The 20,372-nt window shown below is 38.7% G+C and overlaps 1 protein-coding gene across 6 annotated transcripts in view; it reads left to right on the top strand.

The window, feature by feature from the left end:
- IFT88 (intraflagellar transport 88) overlaps window positions 1-16,483 on the top strand; it is a 48,010-nt gene extending 31,527 nt beyond the window's left edge. For 2 of the 6 annotated variants that reach the window (XM_074167958.1, XM_074167995.1), the window contains 4 exons: window positions 678-784; window positions 5,888-5,948; window positions 15,428-15,523; window positions 16,213-16,477. In XM_074167958.1, coding sequence (XP_074024059.1) covers window positions 678-784; window positions 5,888-5,948; window positions 15,428-15,523; window positions 16,213-16,334 — 386 coding nt within the window. In that variant the 3' untranslated portion in view covers window positions 16,335-16,477. Of the gene's footprint in view, window positions 1-677; window positions 785-5,887; window positions 5,949-15,427; window positions 15,524-16,212 lie in introns of all 6 variants that reach the window. The other 4 variants (XM_074168004.1, XM_074167985.1, XM_074167968.1 and 1 more) reach the window with 3 other exon arrangements.
- The last annotated feature ends 3,889 nt before the right edge of the window (window positions 16,484-20,372 follow it).

Raw genomic sequence — 20,372 nt, 5'->3', positions numbered from 1 at the left:
AGCAGAAAACTAACTTAGCACAAAAAATTCAGGAGCATTCAGGTGAATAATTGTGCGTGTCATGCATGTTTCCGCTCCAGAGGCATTTCTTTCACAAAGATGTTGACAGATCCATAGGAATAGCAACAATGTTTTCAGAGTTTGATGTAGTGTCTCAGGAGACTGTTTTTAGGGATTCTTTTGGTTCCATTATACAGTTACAGTCTGTCTTCATGCCTGGTTTGTTGGTTTGGGTTTTTTTAATTCTATAAATACTAATCTTTAAAAAGTCAACTGCAGCAACAGAAAAAACAAACCATTCTGATTAACTTGGCATTTGTAAAATTGTTTGCATCAAAATGCTATTGATAGTGTCTCCTCAGTAATAACTTAGTATCATTATTATGCTTTCTGGTTTCCAAAGTATTTTGCAATTGTTAAGAGTTCTGAGCCAGATGAGTTAGTGTGTCTTGTGCCTTCCACGTATATAAATGGTATTTGTACTGTTCATGGTTATAGACACTGCATTGCAGAAAATATTAAATTGTTTGCAAAATATCACAACTTGTGTAGTGATACTTGTATTCCCAGCTATTTGCTTTGTTTGCCATTCTGTTTGCTGTTAGGGTGCACTTGTAGTTTGACCTACTTGTAAGCCTTTTTTTTTTTTTTTTAACAATATTTTGCTTTTCAATTAGGCCTGCGATTTTTAGTTCGTCTCTGCACAGATATGGGGCTGAAAGAAGTCCAGGAATATGTCACAAAGCTCAAGAAAGTGGAAAAATTAAAAGAAATAAGAGAGCAGGTAAGTTTGGTTCTCTCTTTGATTATACAGTATCGCTACACACATAGATGAAGCTAAAATAGTGTTTACGATACTTCAAGATAAAATGTGTATTAAATTCCTGCTTTGGAGAGGCTCGTATTTTATGGGTTTTGGGTTTTTAAGTTTTAAATTACTGAACAGCCTTGTATCTGTCTAAATGGTTTTTGAGCACTGGATTCTCTGTGATTTTAAATAATAGCGAAAGATGGGATATGTGGATGTGATGGGAATACTGGAGCCACCCACATAATTCAATGTCTCTGGAATGTTGTCTTTCCTACTTATTTGCCAAACCGTATAAAGTGTATTTATGTGCCAAGTAATAATGCAACTACAGGCGGAGAAGGGAAGCCTAAGAACTTGTCCATGTAGTAGAACTCCTTTTTGCTATATACAAAGTTGCAGCACTGACAGATTACGTAGGTAGAAGTAAATTATTCATGTTTGTGCCACTTTTAAAACTGAAAAAAAAAAAAAAAATCCATGGAAGAGCTACAGGCTGTGAAAGGTATGAGATCATAATTTGTGTTCTATTCAGAGGAATGAGCATGTGTGTTTTCTTGCTATTCCTGTGATAAAGTAAGATCTCAAAATTAAAATCACTTTCTTGTTTGGAAAATACCATCCATGCTGTTGAGCTGAAAGGCGTTCAAGCTTGCTCTTTCTATCCAGTGAATTGCCTCAAAGCTACATGGTCACATTAGGATGCGTTGTCATACCTAATTTACTCGGCTCCTAGTAACATTTATTGTCTCCCCTTTGATGTCAGATCATGTGTAAATGCATCCTTAGTTACTTCACTTTTATTTCAGTTCCAGGGAGTCTTAAGTATGCACGTGTACAATAGGACATATTAAAAATGAAACGCACAAAGGGAAACACTGATCAAAGAATTCCAAATGTATGCCACAAGCTAACTTTGGGGGGATAGTTGAAGTATATTGGTTTGGATTTTCAGTAAATGTTAAATTTAAAGCACTTGGGAAAATGGACAAAAGAAAGCAGTCCACAACTGTAGTGCAGCTAATATTCGTCCATGACTTCCAATACCTCAGTGCTTTACTCAGGAAAGCTCAGAGATGAAACCAGTTTAAACTGCATTATTTTATAGTTGGTGAGAGAGAGAGAGAGGTCCCTGGAGATGGTGTTATCTATTCCAGCATTTATTACACTGAAGGTGTTAATTATGTACTGTGGATCTGCAAATGTTGAGGCTTCTAAGGAAAACACTTTTTTCCTGTAAGAAAGTTAATGTTTGAGTATGTTTAAAAAAAAAGATTAAAAAATTGTCACATCTCTTCCTGTTTATTGCATGTTGGAAGCAGGAGCTTTTCTGAAGACATTTCTGTACTTCCTGGTGGGGAAAAAGCTACCCATAAAATGTTTAAAAGATATAGAATAGTTTGGGTTGACCTTTAAAGGTCATCTAGTCCACTCCCCCCCCATAATGAGCAGGGACATTTTCAACTAGATCAGGTTGCTCAGAACCCCGTCCAACCTGACCCTGAATGTTTCCAGGGTTGGGGCACCTACTCCCTCTCTGGGCAAGTGTTTCACCACCCTCATCATAAAAAATTTCTTCATTATATCTAGTCTGAATGTCCACTTGTTTAGTTTAAAACCATTATCCCTTGTCCTATCTCAACAGGCCCCACTAAAAAGTTTGTCCCCATCTTTCCTGTAGGACCCTTTTAAGTATTGGAAGGGCACAATAAGTTGTCCCTTCTCTTCTCCAGGGCGAACAACCCCAGCTGTCTTACCCTTTCTTCATAGGAGAGGTGTTCCCTCCCTCTGATCATTTTTTTTGGCCCTCCTCTGGACCTGCTCCAACAGGTCCATGTCTGTCTTGTATTGGGGGCCCCAGACCTGGACACAGTACTACTCCAGGTGGGGTCTCATGGGAGTGGAGTAGAGAGAAAAATTATGGTGTCTATGATGGCATTTATAATTAGTCAAAGCATTAAGGTAGATCTGCCTAAACATTTTCCTATAGCGTGTTGCCCAGAAAAGAAAATAGGCTTTTAAATTCGAATAAGCCTGATTTTATTATAATTTAAACTAACCCAATTCTCTTTTAAATAGAGAAAACTGAAATGCACTAGGTTTAAAAAAAGGTAAAAAAACCAAACCAACCCAAAACAACATAACAACACACCGCCCCCTCAAAAACACCACCACTGCTAGAAATAAAACAGGTTTCTAGTCAGCTCTGTCAGCTTCTTCCCTGCAGGACGGCCCACGCTTCCAGCCTGTGTGAGTAAGCTCAGTGAGTTTCTGAATGGCAGCAAAATTCTTCCCCTGGGGTTCCTAGTACATTCTCTTCAGAATCTCTGAAGCTTCTGAAATTTCTTTCTGCTCCTTCCTGCATCTCCTTGACATGGGGGTGTGTGCTCCCCATCGCCCTCTTCTGGCTCTCTTGTCTGCCAGGCTCTGAAATCTTCCCAAGTTCAGTGTCTCCTCAAGGAAAGGAACAACTTTTTCTGCCCCTTAAGGAACCCACTGACCCGTTTTTCTTAAAAATCAGCACCATTGTACATGTAGAGGAACAAAGACAGTAAGAAAAAAAAGATGTTACAGAATGCACTGCCATTTAGTATGCTGCTGACCTGTATTAGAATTTGAGTATATTTCTGTGAATCTCAGTATCAGTGCTGTCTTGCAAACAATAGCCCTGCAGTTCCTTTTTGCTATTGCTGTTACATCTGGGTTCCTGTCCTATGGTTTTGGGTTTGGGGGATTTTTTTGTTTGCTTGGTTGGTTTGTGTGTGTGTGGTTTTTTAGTCTTATGTCCACCATCTGGCTTTAGAAATTAATAGGTATTTTTGTCCTAAGAAATTCCTTCTGTCATCCATGAGCATATAGTCATAAACTATACTTTCAAGTTCTAAAATTATCGAATTTTAATATTTCACCACCTAAGTTTCCAATAGCAACACTGGTTTCAGTTAGCAATACCAGATATAGCTCCATTCCCGCTCCCAATTTCAGACTAACCCGTGATTTCTCGATTGCACCCAGTAAAGAGAAAATAGCTAAATGCAAGTGTAATATACCTACATTTCAAAGTCTGCGCACAGTCTTTGTCTTCCTGTAGAAATGCATTGAAATTTGCTATTCGGGCATTGTTTTTCCAGAATAAGTATATCCACATGGAGTTTATACCAAAATAAATATTCTGGACTACTTATTTCGCTGGGTTCTCAAATATGGACAAGTTGTTAAATATTTCCAGCCAAGAATCTAGGAACATCTGTGGGGTTCATTCGCTGTATAAAATTCTTCTCCCTGCCTCTCACAGCATTGGATTTTTACTGCGTTAATCTTTCTTTTTCACTTTTCAGTTTAAAAAAAGACAGGTAATAGTGTAAAAGTTCACACAACCTTCTTGGCACTGTTGTATACGCACATTACTATTTATTTCCGTTAAGTGAGCTTAATGACTGAAAATGAGGGGCTGATGGGGTGTGGTGTGAAGCAGTGATGATAGGTGCAAACATTGAGGGGGACTTACTGCCTTTACCTTCAGGCATCTACATCTGGACTAATCATCCTAAATTTCTTTTGCAGTCATGGAAGAGAAATAGGCATTTTTAGAGTGGAAATCACTGGACCTATTTTAAATGTCTGCTTTTAGTATGGGATGACTTATAAACTACTCCCTTGGAACTTTACAGGAATTACTCATATGTGTAAGCTGTAGTACTTCTATAATATTTTGGGAATAAAGTCCTAGGATGTAAATGCCCTGAGGGCACTGTCACATAGGGATCACTTCCCTCTGGCACAGGAGCTGAGCTTCCACTGGCAGACTTGGAGAGTCTGAACATGCTTCCTGAAGGACTGATATATGCTGCTTCACTGGACTGTGAATAGGATATTTAATCCAGAATTCAGAGAATATATTTTAGACTTGAGGATTTCCCAAAATAAATAAAAAGTATGAGAAATTCTGGTCCCAGACTGGATCACTGAGACCATTCCTGGTTTCACACTAGGCTCCCTGCTTTCCTGTCTGACTCCTGTGAGTTTTGATTTAAGGGTTCTTCCGTTTTCTGTTGGCATCAATTTTGGAAGTTCTTTCTCTTCTGTGTCATTCCAACTTTACCAGACTCCATGATATTTTTCTGGTGAAAAATGAGTGAAGCAGCTATGGTAATTGACCTGAATACATAGTTAGGTGGTGTGCACGTGTGTTTTAATAAGATCCTGAATTCATATTTTGAAATAAGATGCAGAGATTACTTTATTAACAGCTGAGTGCTTGAAACACCAAGTATTTGTACCTATCCATCAAAAAGCCCCTGGCTGAGATGTACCTTCTTGTAATTGACAAGATATTTGCATGAGAAATTTGGTGTTTTGCCAGGAGAAGCCAAGTCTGCTGTGTGATACAGAGGTATTGCTTTGATAAACTGTTAAAGTTTTCAAATAACACTAAAAAAAACACAGCTGGAAGATGTTTATGGTACCTTCCTCCATGCAAGAGCGCTGACTTTTTAAACACAGCTTTTAAAGTATTTACCTTCACCTTTATCTTGCATTTAACACTCAACAGCAAATTAAATTTTGCTGTAAAGTTCAGTGCTGTGCCAAGTATTCAAAATTTAAGATCTATGGCATGAATAGTTCTTTTTATAGATTTCCCTACTTCCCCACCTTGAATCTTTACAATAATAAAATGCTTGTGGGATTTACAAGATGTTAATAGGCAGAGGCTACTTTGAACTTGTGCAAGGAGGGCTATGTTGCCTGTTTTTTCAGCTGTAGTTTACAAAGGTACATCTGAACTATTTTTATGCACATTCCTTGTATAAATTTTATCTGAAGAAAAATGATTTATTGAGATACTCTGAATTTCATAGAACTCTTGTTTTATGTAAACATTGGATTTAACACTGATTTTAAGGACAATTGTGTGTTGAAAAAACAAGGTTTATTAGTTACAGTATAGTAAGCCTAGTTTAATGTTGTCCTACTGTTTTATTTATAAGCTAAGTTGAGTTTTCAATAATTATGCCTAATGTATATTACTAAATGGGGGGTTTGTTCTGTTCTTTTCAAATCTTTTTCACTGTTCTCCAGCGCATTAAATCTGGCAGAGATGGCAGTGCACGTAGCCGCAGAGAAGGAAGTGCTGGTGGTGGTAAGTACTTAATGCCTCTGCTTAAATATCAGATTTGTCAGGATCCTAAAGAAAATAGATTTTCTTGAAGTGTTTGTAAAACTTGCTTACATTCTGAAATGCACACAAACAGGTAACATGCAAGTTCTTCACAAATTTTGTTTCATACTTTTTGATTATCTCATTGCTGTATGAAATCTCAACTGGTATAGCAGCATGGATTTGGTCTAAGGTTTGAGCTTTATATACAGATCTCAGTGTATTCCTAAAGCTAAATTTCTACTTCAGTACTGTGGACTTGATTATCCCACTAACTTTGGCATATTTGCTATAAGGAATCATTTATTACAACAAAACAGAACATGTAAGCTATGAAAACCAGGAGTTCATTGTGTCTTTATTTAACATAGAGAAAAGGGAATGTTGTGCCCACCATCTAGTCTATTACATTAGGTGTTTGTTACAAGTTCAAGAGTCTATTTTGTGCAAGCAGCTCTGTAATAAGGAGAAGACATCTGTACTGTCTTTGAGCTGCTTCTTCCCCTTTTCCCAGTGTGGCAGAGTTGAAGCAGCAGAGTTGGGTCTTCCATAGAGGAAAGCTTGCGCTCTGACTACAAAGTCTCTCTGCTTCTATAGATTTACAATGCTGACTTTCATAAATGTAAAACTCTAGCGATGTAAGTCTGGAAACTGGCCTGTTTTGTCTTTTCTGCACTAGGTGGTGTGCATATTGCAGAGCTAATGATTTTTCCCTCCCGTTATTAAATCCGTGAAATGTTAGTAATGTTAAACCTAACTGTTCCCCACCACTGCTTTAAGGAAACTCGCAGACTTGGGCTAATTCAGCCACCTAGAAAAAAATCCATTTTGACCCAAATAGGAAATGGTTTCTTTGTATTCTGCATTTGATTTATCTTAATATCGGTGGGTCTCATAAAAAGATACCCCTTATAAATTCTTGCCTCTCTTCTCTTCCTTTTACAGAGAGATAATTCATGGGATATTTTTTCTTATTTGGTAATTTTATTTCTCCATCCACCTAGCAGATGCTTTACTATATTTATCCAATTCTGTAGGGTCATGAAAAGTCATGGAAATTACTAGTGTAATCTTAAAATGACATTAGAATGCTGTTACACTTATGAATGTTGCTTTCCTGGGTTCCCCAAGGGTTAAGAATGAGCATTGGATGCTTCAGAGAGATCTCATTCATTTTTCAGCTCAGTAGTTTCACTAGAGAAGCTTTTAAATCATTTCTTGATATGTAGAAAAAACACCATTCACTTAGGATTGAATTTTACCTGTTCTGGGACTCAGGCCAAAGTAATTCTTGGGGTGAAATTCCTTATTTTGGTAACAGAGAGAGATGGAAACGTTTCTGGACTCTCCTTTGTTACATCAGCCCAGTGATCAGGCAGCCAGCTAGAAATGCCAGCAAAACAGGGCCATGAGGCAGCATCGTGTTTTCTGTCATAAAGTGGAGATCCACTTTGGCTTTTAATAAATAGAACCGAAGAGCAGCATTGGTAGCAGGCAAGGGTATTTACAGCTGTGCAATATGTTGCATCAGGCATATGGGCAAATGGCACAAAGGGTCTCTTTTCTTACAGCTACATTTTGTAATTATCCCTACCCTCGTTAGTGAAAACAGGGCATGTTACCAGGAGAGAGTTGTCATTAATTTAGCAAAAGAGGATAGAAATAATGACCAAACTGGATAGATGCTAAGACAGCATTAATCCCCCGAACTACCATTTTATCAATACTTGTCTTAAAGATAAAAATATCTATTGAAAGTTGTCTTTTAAAAAAAAAAAATAAAAAAATTGAAATTAAAAAAATCCCTTCCCCTCCCCTCCAAACTTGAACACATGAGAACTTCGACTGCAAGCTCTAGTAATTCCACAGGATTACTTTTTCCCCCCTGTAACCAGAGTAATGGCAGAAGAGCAAATACAGGCATTTAGGATGCTAACATAAAGAGGATGAGAGGGTAAGCAGGGTCAGAAATGGCCTAGAATTTGTCCTATCAGTAATTCTTAGATTATTGCTCAAGACTTTATGTCAAATGCATGGAAGAATGGGGGGGAAGAAAAACAGAGTTTGGTAACAAGTCTGTATAAGAGCATGTTTGCGAAGTCTCTGTTACACAGATTCAGTGCCAAAGATCCAGCCTTTCTGGAAGTGACTCAGCAAACAAGTAGAGGTACAAAGAAGGTGCTGTACTGAGCCTGGAGTTAACTTTCTGCCGGGATTCCTAATTAAAATTTATAGTGAAATGTACCACTTATATATATTTTTAGAAGGAGTCAAAGGCATTACACATTTTTTTTAACTAGTAATGTTGACTCTGGGGAACCTTGTCAGTGAAGAAGCTGCAGATGTTAAGGACTATGTTGTAGTTGATCTGCTTTTTACTGAGGATGACTGAGAGAAACCTGAAGACCCAAACTTATTTTGTCCAATATTAGGCATTATTCACCTGGGTTATGAGTCTGTATTTTGCAGTGTAAGAAACTTTTATACGTGGCCTGTGTGAAGACACATATGAAATACAAACACGGGCTATTTTATTCCAAAATCTTAGTACACTTTTGGTAAGTTAATGGCTTCAAAAAAGAAAAAAAAAAAAGAAACATTTTGTATACATTTTAGGCTTAATGTTTTTCCAGTGGTGTTGCCAAGACCAAAAGGGATCACTTTCCTACACTGTATGAAGGATTTCCCATCATTACTGAAGCCAGTGAAGCATGGAATCCTCCTTAGTTTAGTACTTACTAGCTAAATTAAAGTACTTAGTAGCTAAATGCAGTGTGTGCATTCCAAATATTTTAGGTGGCATTCCTAGAAAATATTTTTTCCCCAAGTATTTTGTCCCTATATAGTTATTTATATTAGGAGTATTAATAAGTCAAGCTTCATTGTTTTAGGAAATATGATCTATTTTAAAGAGGAAGCTAAGAGGAAAGAGAACTAAGTCAGTAGGGTTTGTACTTAATAGGATACCTACTACTTTGTCAATATAAGTTAAAACAGAAGGTGCATGAGATGCACCAAAGCATAATTTGAAGAATGTGATTAGCGTATGCATGAATGGTAGACAGAATGGAAAAAGAGAGGCCAAGAAAACTGACGTCTGTATCAGTTTCAGTTAGCCTACTCTTGTTTGGGAGAAGGATAAGCATTAAATCTGAAATGCCTACCCAAAATTGAACACATTTGTTCACTCTTATTTATAAAAAGTGAAATTTTCTTCTCTCCATGCGTATCAGATTTATGATTTTCAGTCTCCTTGATTCATATTGGAAGCAGGTGACATTGGTACACTCCCTTAAAATTCTTCTTTTTCTTTTTAAAAAGAGGAAAATAAACCAACAAGAAAACAAACAAACAAAAACCCCTAAAAACCTGAAGGAGCCTCTGAGTTCTCAAAGATTTCCTTTTCAATAAGCTTTTCTTGTTTTCATACTCACATTTTTGTGTTTTGTAGAGATGTGATACTGGCATCCAGAATTTGGAAGTTAGGACATTTTTAGGGTAGTAAAACCCACATATTTTTACTGTTCAGTAGCATAAGGCCTTTCATAGATAAGGGAAAGTATGACCTTAAGGAATACATTACTGTAGCAGTGTTTACTTGGTCTCTGCATTTGCTCTGCTCCCTGAATGGGGAATTTTGTTCTGGATGAGAGGGGACTTTTGTACTGGCCGAGAGGAGCCATGCAGTCTCGGACAGGAGCCCAAAGAAGCAGTGTTGAATTCAGAAGATGAAAGGCTGAGCACTTTGCATTCCCCTTGTTACCTGAGCCTGTCCAGATGAATTTGGGAAGGAAATGGTGCAAGAATAAATTAGGTATCTTTTTCCCTTTTTCATTTCAGCTGTGATGATGTCAGTGGCAAAAGGGGTTTGTCTGTCCCAAACAAACATCCCATATTCTAACACCCTTTACCAGCACGTAGGGATCTCCTCATATAATATGCAAACATATTATAGATGTTAGGGCAATAAGCATCCCAAATAATCTTCACTTTGATTGAGGCAAGAGATTCTCTTGTTATCCTGCATCCAGGATTTCATGATAACTTATATTTTCTAGGTTCTGTGTGCCGGTTGATGCCTCATTAATTACAAAATGTTGTGGGATGGTTCCATTGGTTGTGTGTACAAAAAAACCCCCAACCTTTTCATTTTATAAACAGTGAAAATTAAGTGAAGAGAACATTTTAATGTTTTCTGCATCTGAACTAACCTAAGTTAACTTAACTGACATTCCAGAAACAATTCATTCAACAGAATTTCAAATCAAAGTGAACTGCAGTGCAGTTAAAAATTGTAACTGCTTCCCATGTCATTTCTTGGTTTTAATATAATATTCTGCCTGCTACACTGAACTTACTGTTCTCTTTGGTCAACCGAATCCAAAGCCCTCTCGTCTCCAAAGGTGGTGTTTTCATCATGAATATGAAAGATGCACAGAGCTGCATTTAAACACATTCTGTGTTTAGTGAAGCATCTGCAGTCTTTAAAAGTGTTAGCCCACTATGCAATTCGTTACGTAAACATTTTACAGAGGAGGTAGACTACCAAACCACCCTACACTTTGATATCGTTTTCCTGATGAGTAAAATGGTACTAAAAACTCTAATTTATGTCCTTCATGATACTGAAGGAATTTCTGCTGCAGTAGTCTCATCACTGTAATTGCAACTAGTGAGAGTCCTTTAAAAAATAAATATAAAACATTGGATTTTATATGTTGAAGTGATATACACACAGGTATATTGCTAAGTAGGAAGTTCAGGAACTCTTACAAATATTTACAATCTGTTCTGCTAGATATCACTGCTTAAGGTAGGATTATTCCAAAATACGATTAATTTTGCAGAATGTTGCTTTATTCGTATTCTGTCATGTAAAATTAACCATTTTTTAAAATAAGTTTTATACTTCGATTCATTTTTAAAATTGTATGTGGAAGAATTAGTCCAAATTAGTTCTTGTATGGAAGTTGAAGAAATACGAACGAACAGAACATATTATACTTATAATACAGCAATTTAATTAAATATCTTAAATATAACTTTATGGGCATGACTTTTAAACAGATGAGAGGAAGGAATGCACTGTAACAGATAGCAGCATGTAGCATATATTATTTGTCTTTATATGCATAGCTCCCAGTTAATGCTATTGCATACAAACTGAGGGGAGGATAATGTCAGCATGATAATCCAAGTCTCAAGTATAATCATTTTACAGAGGAAATATATTTATAAATCAAATTTTGAAAATATATTGACCAGCTCTGCTTAATCAGTTCCTCTTACTTTTTTGAACTGAAATCTGGAGCTGTGTTCCTGCAGTTTATGTGGTGGTGTCCACGTTACCAACCCAGAGTGAGTACACTGGGACTGGCTTCCGTGCGAGCTACAGTAATAACATACCTTTTAAATAAAAGTACAATAATAATAATGTATTAATTGCAGTGAAGGTTTTCTTGGATACAGAGAGCAATTTAGTCAGCACTGGTCTTCCAGTATTCAAAACCTTTATTTAATTAGGAGCGTGTGTTTGTACAGTTACTAGAATAATGCAGATAGAATTCATTTGCAGTTTGAGAAACATCTACCTGTAGTCCTTTGATGGCAAGTGCAATCACACAGATGTTAACACTCAATGTTGTACTATTAGAGAAAAACTCTACAAAAAATCCTTTCATCCAGAGTTTTTATTATTATCCTTAGTCCCGATGTTACCTTTAGTTTTTTCTGTGTATTACTTCAGAGAAAGTTAGTTTCATTCCCATAATCCAAAGGCTGGGATATGTATAAAATCTGTGGTCAAATTATATATGTATACTGAATAAAAACGTATAGATGATTTATCTGCAAATAGAACTACAAAAAGTGATTTCAAGATGAAATTTAAACTTCTGGCAGATCATGCTGTATGGTCAGCAGAATTTTTAATAGCTGCCGTTTTGGCAGCCGAATCCTGTATCCCATGGCAGAGTGTCAAGAAAAGCCTTACCCCAAGTGGCTCAACAATTAGGACATTCCTCCTGAAAGATGGAGCTGTGGTTTTGAACTCCTGTAGGGGAAGGCCGGCATTGAAGCCAGATCTCTCACTCCCTGAGCTGCTGCCTGACATCTCCGTGTAAGGTGGATGCTGTCAACCACCTCTTATTCTCTTCCAGATGTACTTTAAAATGAAAGATGCTGCTTCTGCACATTTTCAGGTGTGTTCAGAGCGTAGTGCAGTCTGTGGAGACTTGATGTGGTTTTGCATATTAGCTTAATTTAAACTAACTGTGGGCTGCTACCAGAAGAGATGTTAACCTTCCCTTTGCTCTTGCTGTAGATTTAACTGTCATAGAGAGGTAAAGTGAGCTTCATTACTTTGCTGATCCACTTGAAAAAAAGTTTTCATTAGGTTAGTTTTAACCATAGCAGTAACCTGCTCCAGCACAGCCTGCTACCACTTGCCAGCATGTGGAGGGGGTTGTGATGCAGGGCAGAAAGGGCACAGTGCTCCTTTCTGTGGTGAGGTGGGGCTAGATCAGTAGGTTCAGAGTAAATGAAAGGGGGAGCTCCTTACCTCAGGTTGTTATGGATGCAAAAATTTCACAGGCGCTCAAGGGAAGACTGAACAAGTTCTTGGAGAATAAGTCAGTCAACCTATTATTAAATATCAAGAGCCACCCTCTTCCCCCAAACAGATGCTTGATTTACAAATTGTTGGAGGCTAGGAGATTATTCTTGGAGAGCTACTGTATATGCTTACTCTACTTATGATGCTCTTCCCTAAGCATCTTGTTGGTTTTTTGTATGGATAATAAGCCAGTTTAGATCAATCTTTAATCTAACTTAGTAAGGCATCCATATGTTCTTACTGCTCAAGTGTTGAGAGGACTCTGCGCCCATAGACACTTACTCTTCATAGTTTTTTCCAGGGTGCATTTAGTCGAGGTGGGATGAACTGATTAAATAACTTGCTACTTCGGGAAAGAACAGTCCAGCCCCCCATAGCACTTCTTTTCTTTCCCATTCCTGGTCATACGTTCTTGCTGCTTCCCTTGCATTACTTCTAGCATTAGTCTAACCCTTTGGTGAGTTGGTTCAGTTCATTAAATGTAGTCAATAATGTTTGGGAAACTGAATCAAGTCTGAAAAGCTACACTTGTGTGAACATACATTTGTGAGTACACTTGCTCACTGTAACAGCACTCACAATTTTGTTTACTGTATCGACTCATAAACAGAAAGGGGAGCTTAGGCACCATGATCACATGCTGAACATCCTGCAGGCATCTTCCTGCTCAGGATGGCCATTTTGGGCAACTCAATTATATAACAATAAGTGCTTAACAAACTTCAAAGCTGTGCAGGGGGGGCAGCTGGTGAGGTTTAGATACTTCAAGGGTTCAAGACTTAGAGTTGGACCACTAGACAGGCAGAGAAAAGGGGGGAAATCTGGCTTCAGATTTTGGACTTGCTCCTTCATTCCCTTCTTGGATGTAGCCCTAATAAAACTTGAGGGTCCTAGGATATCCAAGAAAGCTTCTGTTGTCAGTTGGTTGTTTTAGGGCAGCAAGATGTACAGGTAACTTGTGGGTATTATGTTTCTCCCAACCATTTTGGTTTGTCTTCCATCCTTTTTTTTTTTTTTTTTTTTTCCCTTCCTTTAGTTAATGTAAAATCTTTTACCTTCCTCTGGTAGTATCACTAAAACCCATGTGTTTGCCTCCTTCACAGTTGAAAACTTTTGATATGCCATCTTCTTCCTCTTTAATTTTCTTTACACCCAGTTCTTCCTTTCTAGAACCAACCAATTAAACCTATGGAGTTTCTTTGGCTAGTTCAGTCTTCCCCTAGTGTAGTTTCTGCTGTATCATTCCTGCCTTTGCATCTCTTTACTACTTCTGCCAACTTTATTCATTATTTCTTAAATTACTCATTTTGTAAATTACTCTGTGCCTACTCCTATCCTACTCTTTCTCTCCCTGTTAAACATTTTCTATTCTTCTCTAAACTGTCCTCAAAATGTTTTCATCCACACCATCTTTCAAACTCAGCACTCACCTCCTTGTTACTTAGGCCTGTCCAAAGCCCACTGTAATCAAGAGGTGGCCCTTTTGTAACTTCACAGCCCTTTGGTTGAGCCCCCCCCAGTCAAAACCATTGATTCCTTTTACTTTCTTCAAATCCATCATTAAGAATTCACTTCTTCCATGAAACCTGACAGTGAGAATTGATCCAAGGGAGATAGATGTACATTAAAATAGATTTTCCTTGCTTTGAAGTTTCAACTGTAATCTGTGTCTAGTAAACATATTAACTGTTTGACGTGTGACTCTCTTGGAGCAGAGACATTGTCTTCCAATTGAGGACTGAGTAAACTGAAGTCTGCAATAGTATTTATAGAGAAAGAAAGGTTTGTCATCTTTGTGGAAGTTGTTGTTTTGGGGTTGTTCTTGTTTTAGTAGCAATATTTATGAAAAGAACACTTATAGTAAATAAGACAATGGAAATGTATTGCCAAGTCCAGACTTTGTAACTAACGTTTGCTGAATGAAACCCACTTTTCCTCCTTACAGATGGAGAACTTGTAATAACAACATTGTTTCGTGTTGTAAATGAGCACTCTTGTATTTGGCTGTATGGTATGTCCTGCCTTGTGAATACACCAAGCCAAACACGAACTGTTTTCTCCTAGGAGAAAAAAATTGCATAAAAATTTGTTGTAGCAGACAAGATTGAAAGCTTGCCATGAATGTGAAAAAGAGATTCAGAGGTGACCAGAATATTTAAAATGTCTGGAATACTGCTGTGGCAAGAGAATGTTAATCTGATGTTGTCTGGGCACGAGGCAGCCCTTGGAGCCGACACATTCCTTGGGGCCCTGCTGCAAACTGAGCTGCCAGCACAGTGTTTACAGCACGATGCAGGGCCAGGACTGTCTGTATACACAAACTGTGCCTGCCTGCCATGCAGACAGCACATGCCAGTTACACTCTTCTAATTAAAAGTTAAGTTAGTCTTGTGTATAACCTTGGCAGTATGGAACAGGTGGATCATGCTAATATATTAGTAAGCACACAGACACATGTCCGTATACATTGTGACAGTGTTTATATTTATCATGCTTATTTTAACTCCAAAATGTGACTGTAATTTATAAGCAACTGAAATGTCAGCATTTGAAGCAGAAATATTTTAATGTGTTTACTCCAAAGTAAATAAGGCTGTATATATAAATTATTTTTTTTTAAATTAAAACACATGTGTGTGGACACAGTGTCCATTGTGTTTTAATGACCACTATTACAAATGAGTACTGTATCCGTCATGAAAAGATGGTTTCTTCCAAATCTGGTTTGACAGATAGTAGCTGAATTTATACTGATCTTGTATCATGATTTCATAGAACATAACAGCATGTTATTTGTCTTCAACTCTTGTTTTTTCTTTTTCTTTTTTTTTTTTTTTTTTCCCCCCAGATAGTGGTGGTACCAAAGGGGAAAGACTGAGTGCCAAACTAAAAGCTTTGCCTGGGACAAGTGAACCCTATGAAAGCAGTGGCAGTAAAGAAATAGGCAAGTGGACATCTTATATCTTCTTACTTTCCTGGCCCTTAAAGAGCAAGGAGATGGAAAAAATAAGTTATTGGAGGAGCATGTAAAATTAGACAATAAAGAAAACATTTTCCTCATGAAATAAATGTGAAGAATGGCTTTAGCTTCATTGTTCAGAGCTCACTATAAAGTAAATTAAGAAGCATGGCCCATGTAAATATTTATTACTTCTGATATCTGGCTGCTGCACCCTTTGGTCAGTTTTGTAGTTCTGCAGTCATAAGTTCTTCACTAAGACCAACTTTTCAGAGGGGTTTAAAAACCCAAATCCATGTGGAATGTGGTACTTCCTAAAATGCCCTTCCTTAACCAACTCATCAGTCTTGCTGTTCCATGTACTTTTCCAAAGTCTTTTTCTCACTTAATGACTGTATTAAAATAAAGAGAAATTTATTTTTTAAAAAAGAATGGAAAAGAAAAAAAAAAGCTTCTGTCACTAGCACTCAGGTACTTTGCTCTTGTGCTGTGCCTCGCTGCCTGAATGTGGTATCTTGTTCTCTTTCAGTGCTCATATGCTCTTTCTGGTCTGCATTTCAAAGTCACTGTACAGATGTGTAATGCTAAAACTCACTCTTGTGTTTGATTGTATCTGAAACAAAGCTAAAATTACTTGGAGGTAACTGTTTCAAATGTATTTATTTAAACCCTAGATGCCTCCTACATAGATCCACTTGGCCCACAAGCAGAAAGACCAAAAACTGCAGCAAGAAAACGAAATGAGGAAGATGACTTTGCTGATGAAGAACTAGGAGAGGATTTGCTTCCAGAATAGCATATGGTCCACTCATAATTTTTTATCCTTTTAAAAGTTTTAGCAGAAAAACTTTCATCCATGATGATTTTATAGTGGATTTTGATAAAATACTCGTGAAATACTTTGGATATGTGGTATCTGATATTAAAAACATGGATTTGAAGTTGCAGTGTCTTTTATAATGGATTTTTTTTAAAAAATGGTGAGGTTATTTTACTCATGCATAAAAAATACACAGGTATACAGACTCACTGCAAACTCTCAATGCATAAAGCTTTTGCTTACAGAGATATGTCTGATGATAATATGAAACACAGCAGCCTCTAAAATTTCACCTTTCGATGCAAAACACATCAGAACAATGTTATAAGGTTGAAAGTCCCATATCCTTCATCCAAAGCCAGAATTTATTTAAGGCTTGTGAACTGACTTTCTAAAAATGTTGGATATGACCGTGGTCATCTTTAAGGCCCCCATTCAGCAAAGTACTTAATACTGACACTGAAGAAAGCATCTTAATTTTGGTCTATGTTTAGCTGAATTAGGGCCATTTTGCAGTCTCTTGGCAACCTCCTAGGTGGTTTTGCAGTTACAAAGATGAGGTTTTTATTTTTTGTATTTTGAATGGTCAGAGCCGGCAGGGTTTCAGTCTAGTTTGTTCAGAATTGCTAATAAGACTTCAGCTTTTGAATCTCATGTTGAGGATTGTGGCACCGACTACACAGAGGAAGCTTTCTACAGCCTAGGTTGAGTATGTGCAAAGATGTTGGTTACAGAAATCATCGTTTTGCTTATGAACAGAACAAGTTTGATATGAAGTCATTGAGGCATGTTAAATAGGAACGTTGGGTTCCTGAATTTTATCACTTCTCAGAGATAAAAATACTAGTCAGGTGTTCAGAATTTCCTTCTACAGGATGGAAAAGAGCGTGAGAAGGAAGTGGATGCCACCTGTCTTACTCTGCAAGTCTTTCCCATGCTGCAGTTCTTTCTGAGCAGCACAACAGAAGGGACAAAAAGATGATCTCATCTGCTGCAGGTATGGACAGAAAGAGAAAGAACAGATGGCTTATGTAGCTAAAGAAGTTGGATACCACTCTGCAACACTAACAGTCTTTGGCTTTTGACCATTCCACTCAGCTGAGGAGACCTTTGTGTCTTTCAGAATGAGAAATACAGAAGTGTTTCCTCTTTTGTCTCTGGTGAATCCCCAGTTTCGCTACAGACTCCACCATTTTACTTTTTTCCACTCCTTGACAGTAGCCCAAAGACGGTGCACACCTGTCAACACTGGGTCCATGTACTGTCATCAGCTGGGGATAGTCTGGGTCTTCTGTTGTAGGAACTTGCTGTCTCTGGCACTGGGCAGCCCTGACCTCTCTTCACCGAGGCTACCCCTGCAGCCCCACCACTTCCGCAACAGTGTATATTTTTAATATTTTCGATGAAGTGTCAGTCAGAAAGACAAAGGAGGGGAGACGGACCAGCAATCAAGCTGAACAATTCTTGGAGAAGGACTCAGGCAGATTACAACCTTATCGTGACGCTTTAGACTCATCTTTCTCTTGCCTGGTCTTCAGTGCTTATCTACCGCTCTGGTCATGGGATGACATATTCCTGGATATCACAGTACTTCTTTTCTGTCAGTCTTACAGTCTTGGAAGACTTGGACCTCCAGGATGCAACATGCCAGGCAGGAGGCAGCATTTTCAGCTACAGACTGCAGTAGAATGAGGTATCTGACTAATCACAGTGGGAGAAAGTATTTGGGACCCGTGGCAAGGAGTGTAGATAAACCTGTGAAACAGTGCAAAGGAGAAGACAGGCAAGAGGGGTATGGTTTTAAACTGAAAGAGGGTAGATTTAGATCAGATATTAGGAAGAAATTCTTTGTTCTGAGGGTGGTGAAACACTGGAACAGGCTTTCCAGTGAAGTTGTGGATGCCCCAACACTGGAATTGTTTGTTCAAGACCAGGCTGGATGTGCCTTTGAGCAACCTGGTCTAGCAGCATGTGCCCCTGCCTGTGGCAGGGGGGTTGGAACTAGATGATTTTTAAGGTCCCTTCCAACTCTAACCATTCTATTATTCTATGAAGATACTGTCATGGTCTTCTAACACAAAACCATTTGAGTAGAACATCTAATCAAACATTGCATAGACATGTCCATAATAAAGTGGTATGAATTACCAGTAATTTGGGATATGATTCCCAACTTTGTCCATAGAAACGCTCCTATGGAAATCAGAGAGCTTTTGATCCAAGAACAATTTCTTGGTTCAGTTTGCCCAGATGCATAACTGTTAATGTAAAATTCTGTATTTTACAAACAGAATTGCACTTTTATTCCATTCCTGCACAAACTTCCAGGAAGTTCTGGAACATGTTGTCTTCTATAGCATGAGGATCTGATTATACAATGCTCTGGGTTATGATTTATTTGCATGTTATTTTATTTTGCAAGCACAGTTGAGCTTGTTCTGAACTGACAGAAAGCCATGTGATCCAGCTCCAACACTGCAAGAGTAAGTCCTGCTGACAGTCAAAATTACTTAGCCCAGGTTCGCCTGGTCCAAAACCACACTGACTATGGCGATGTCTCTATTAGAATTGCAGCGTTGCCAGGACAGGCCCAGAGCAGAGGAGCTGATGTGTAACCATCCATACTATAATACCAGTAGCCCACTCCCTGGTATAGTTTTGGCTTGTGACTATTAACCTTTTCCCAGACAATTCCCTTGCATAACCCAAAGGTTAGCCTGGGCCGGAAACCTTTCTTCATGAGCAGCTTCAGTGCAGCCTCCTCCTTCTGCTTTGTGAGATGTTCTGTGTGAGAGAACACAAGATCTGACGTGCTACCTGGAGTCAATACTGGAGAGTGATCCCTGATGGGGACCAATATAACTGGAATCTGTTCAGGAGAAAGAAGCCGTGTGCATGTCTGAAATGCTGCATCAGCATGTTGTTGGAAGGCCTCAAGCTATTGGTAGGTGAACACCTCTGCATGATTCAGGGAGCTCAGGTCTTGAAGGAAGCGTGGCCATGCCAGCAGGGGGCCATGCATAAAATAATTACCTGGGTTATAGGTGATTATTGTGCTATGTTGATGTGATGACCCTGCCCCTGTCCTGGAGGTAGCTTGGTTGGCATTTAGCTGAAGTGCAATGTGAGTTGCATTCCCTGCTGCCATGTAGGATGCCCTCAGTCCTGTGGTAAGTACTCTCAGAAATGGCAGGAGTGGAAACACTCCATGAGCTAAATGCAAGTACTGTGGAATAAGGCCTGTGAGGGAAGAGGGACCCAAGAAAGATGGTTAATATTCAAGGATCACCTCCTCCAAGCTCAGGTGGGTTGCATCCCAATGAAGAGGAAGTCAGGGAAAAAAAGCCAGGAAGCCTGCACGGATGAACAAGGAGCTCCTGGACAAACTCAAACTTGGAAATGAAGCCTATAGAGGGTGGAAGCAAGGACAGGTAGCCTGGCAGGAAAACAGAGAAATTATCCAAGCAGCCAGGAATCAGGTTAGGAAAGCTAAAACCCAGGTAGAATTAAGTCTGGCCAGGGTCGTCAAGGGCAACAAGAAAGGCTTCTATAGGTAGGGTCAAAAGGAAGACTAGGGGAAATGTGCGTCCTCTCCAGAAGGAAACAGAGGACCTGGTCACCCGGGACATGGAAAAGGCTGAGGTACTCAACGATTTTTTTGCCTTGGTCTTCACTGGTAAGGGCTCTAACCACACCACCCAAGTCAGAGAAGGCAAAGGCAGGGACCAGGAGAATGAGGAACTGCCCAGTGTAGGAGAAGACCAGGTTTGAGACCATCTGAGGAACCTGGAAGTGTACAATTCCATGAGACCTGAGGAGATTCATCCATGGGTCCTGAAGGAACTGGCAGATGAAGTTACTAAGCCACTATCCATCATATTTGAAAAGTTGAAAAGTCATGGCAGTCTGGTGAAGTTCCCACTAACTGGAAAAGGAGAAACATAACCCTAAATTTTAAAAAGGGAAAAAAGGAAGACCCACGGAACTACAGGCCGGTCTGTCTTACGTCTGTGT

This window comes from Numenius arquata, chromosome 1 (genome assembly GCF_964106895.1).
Source record: "Numenius arquata chromosome 1, bNumArq3.hap1.1, whole genome shotgun sequence".
Classification (NCBI taxonomy): Eukaryota; Metazoa; Chordata; class Aves; order Charadriiformes; family Scolopacidae; genus Numenius; species Numenius arquata.
The sequence above is the reverse complement of the archived record's forward strand: the minus strand, read 5'-3'. Positions and strand labels throughout refer to the sequence as shown.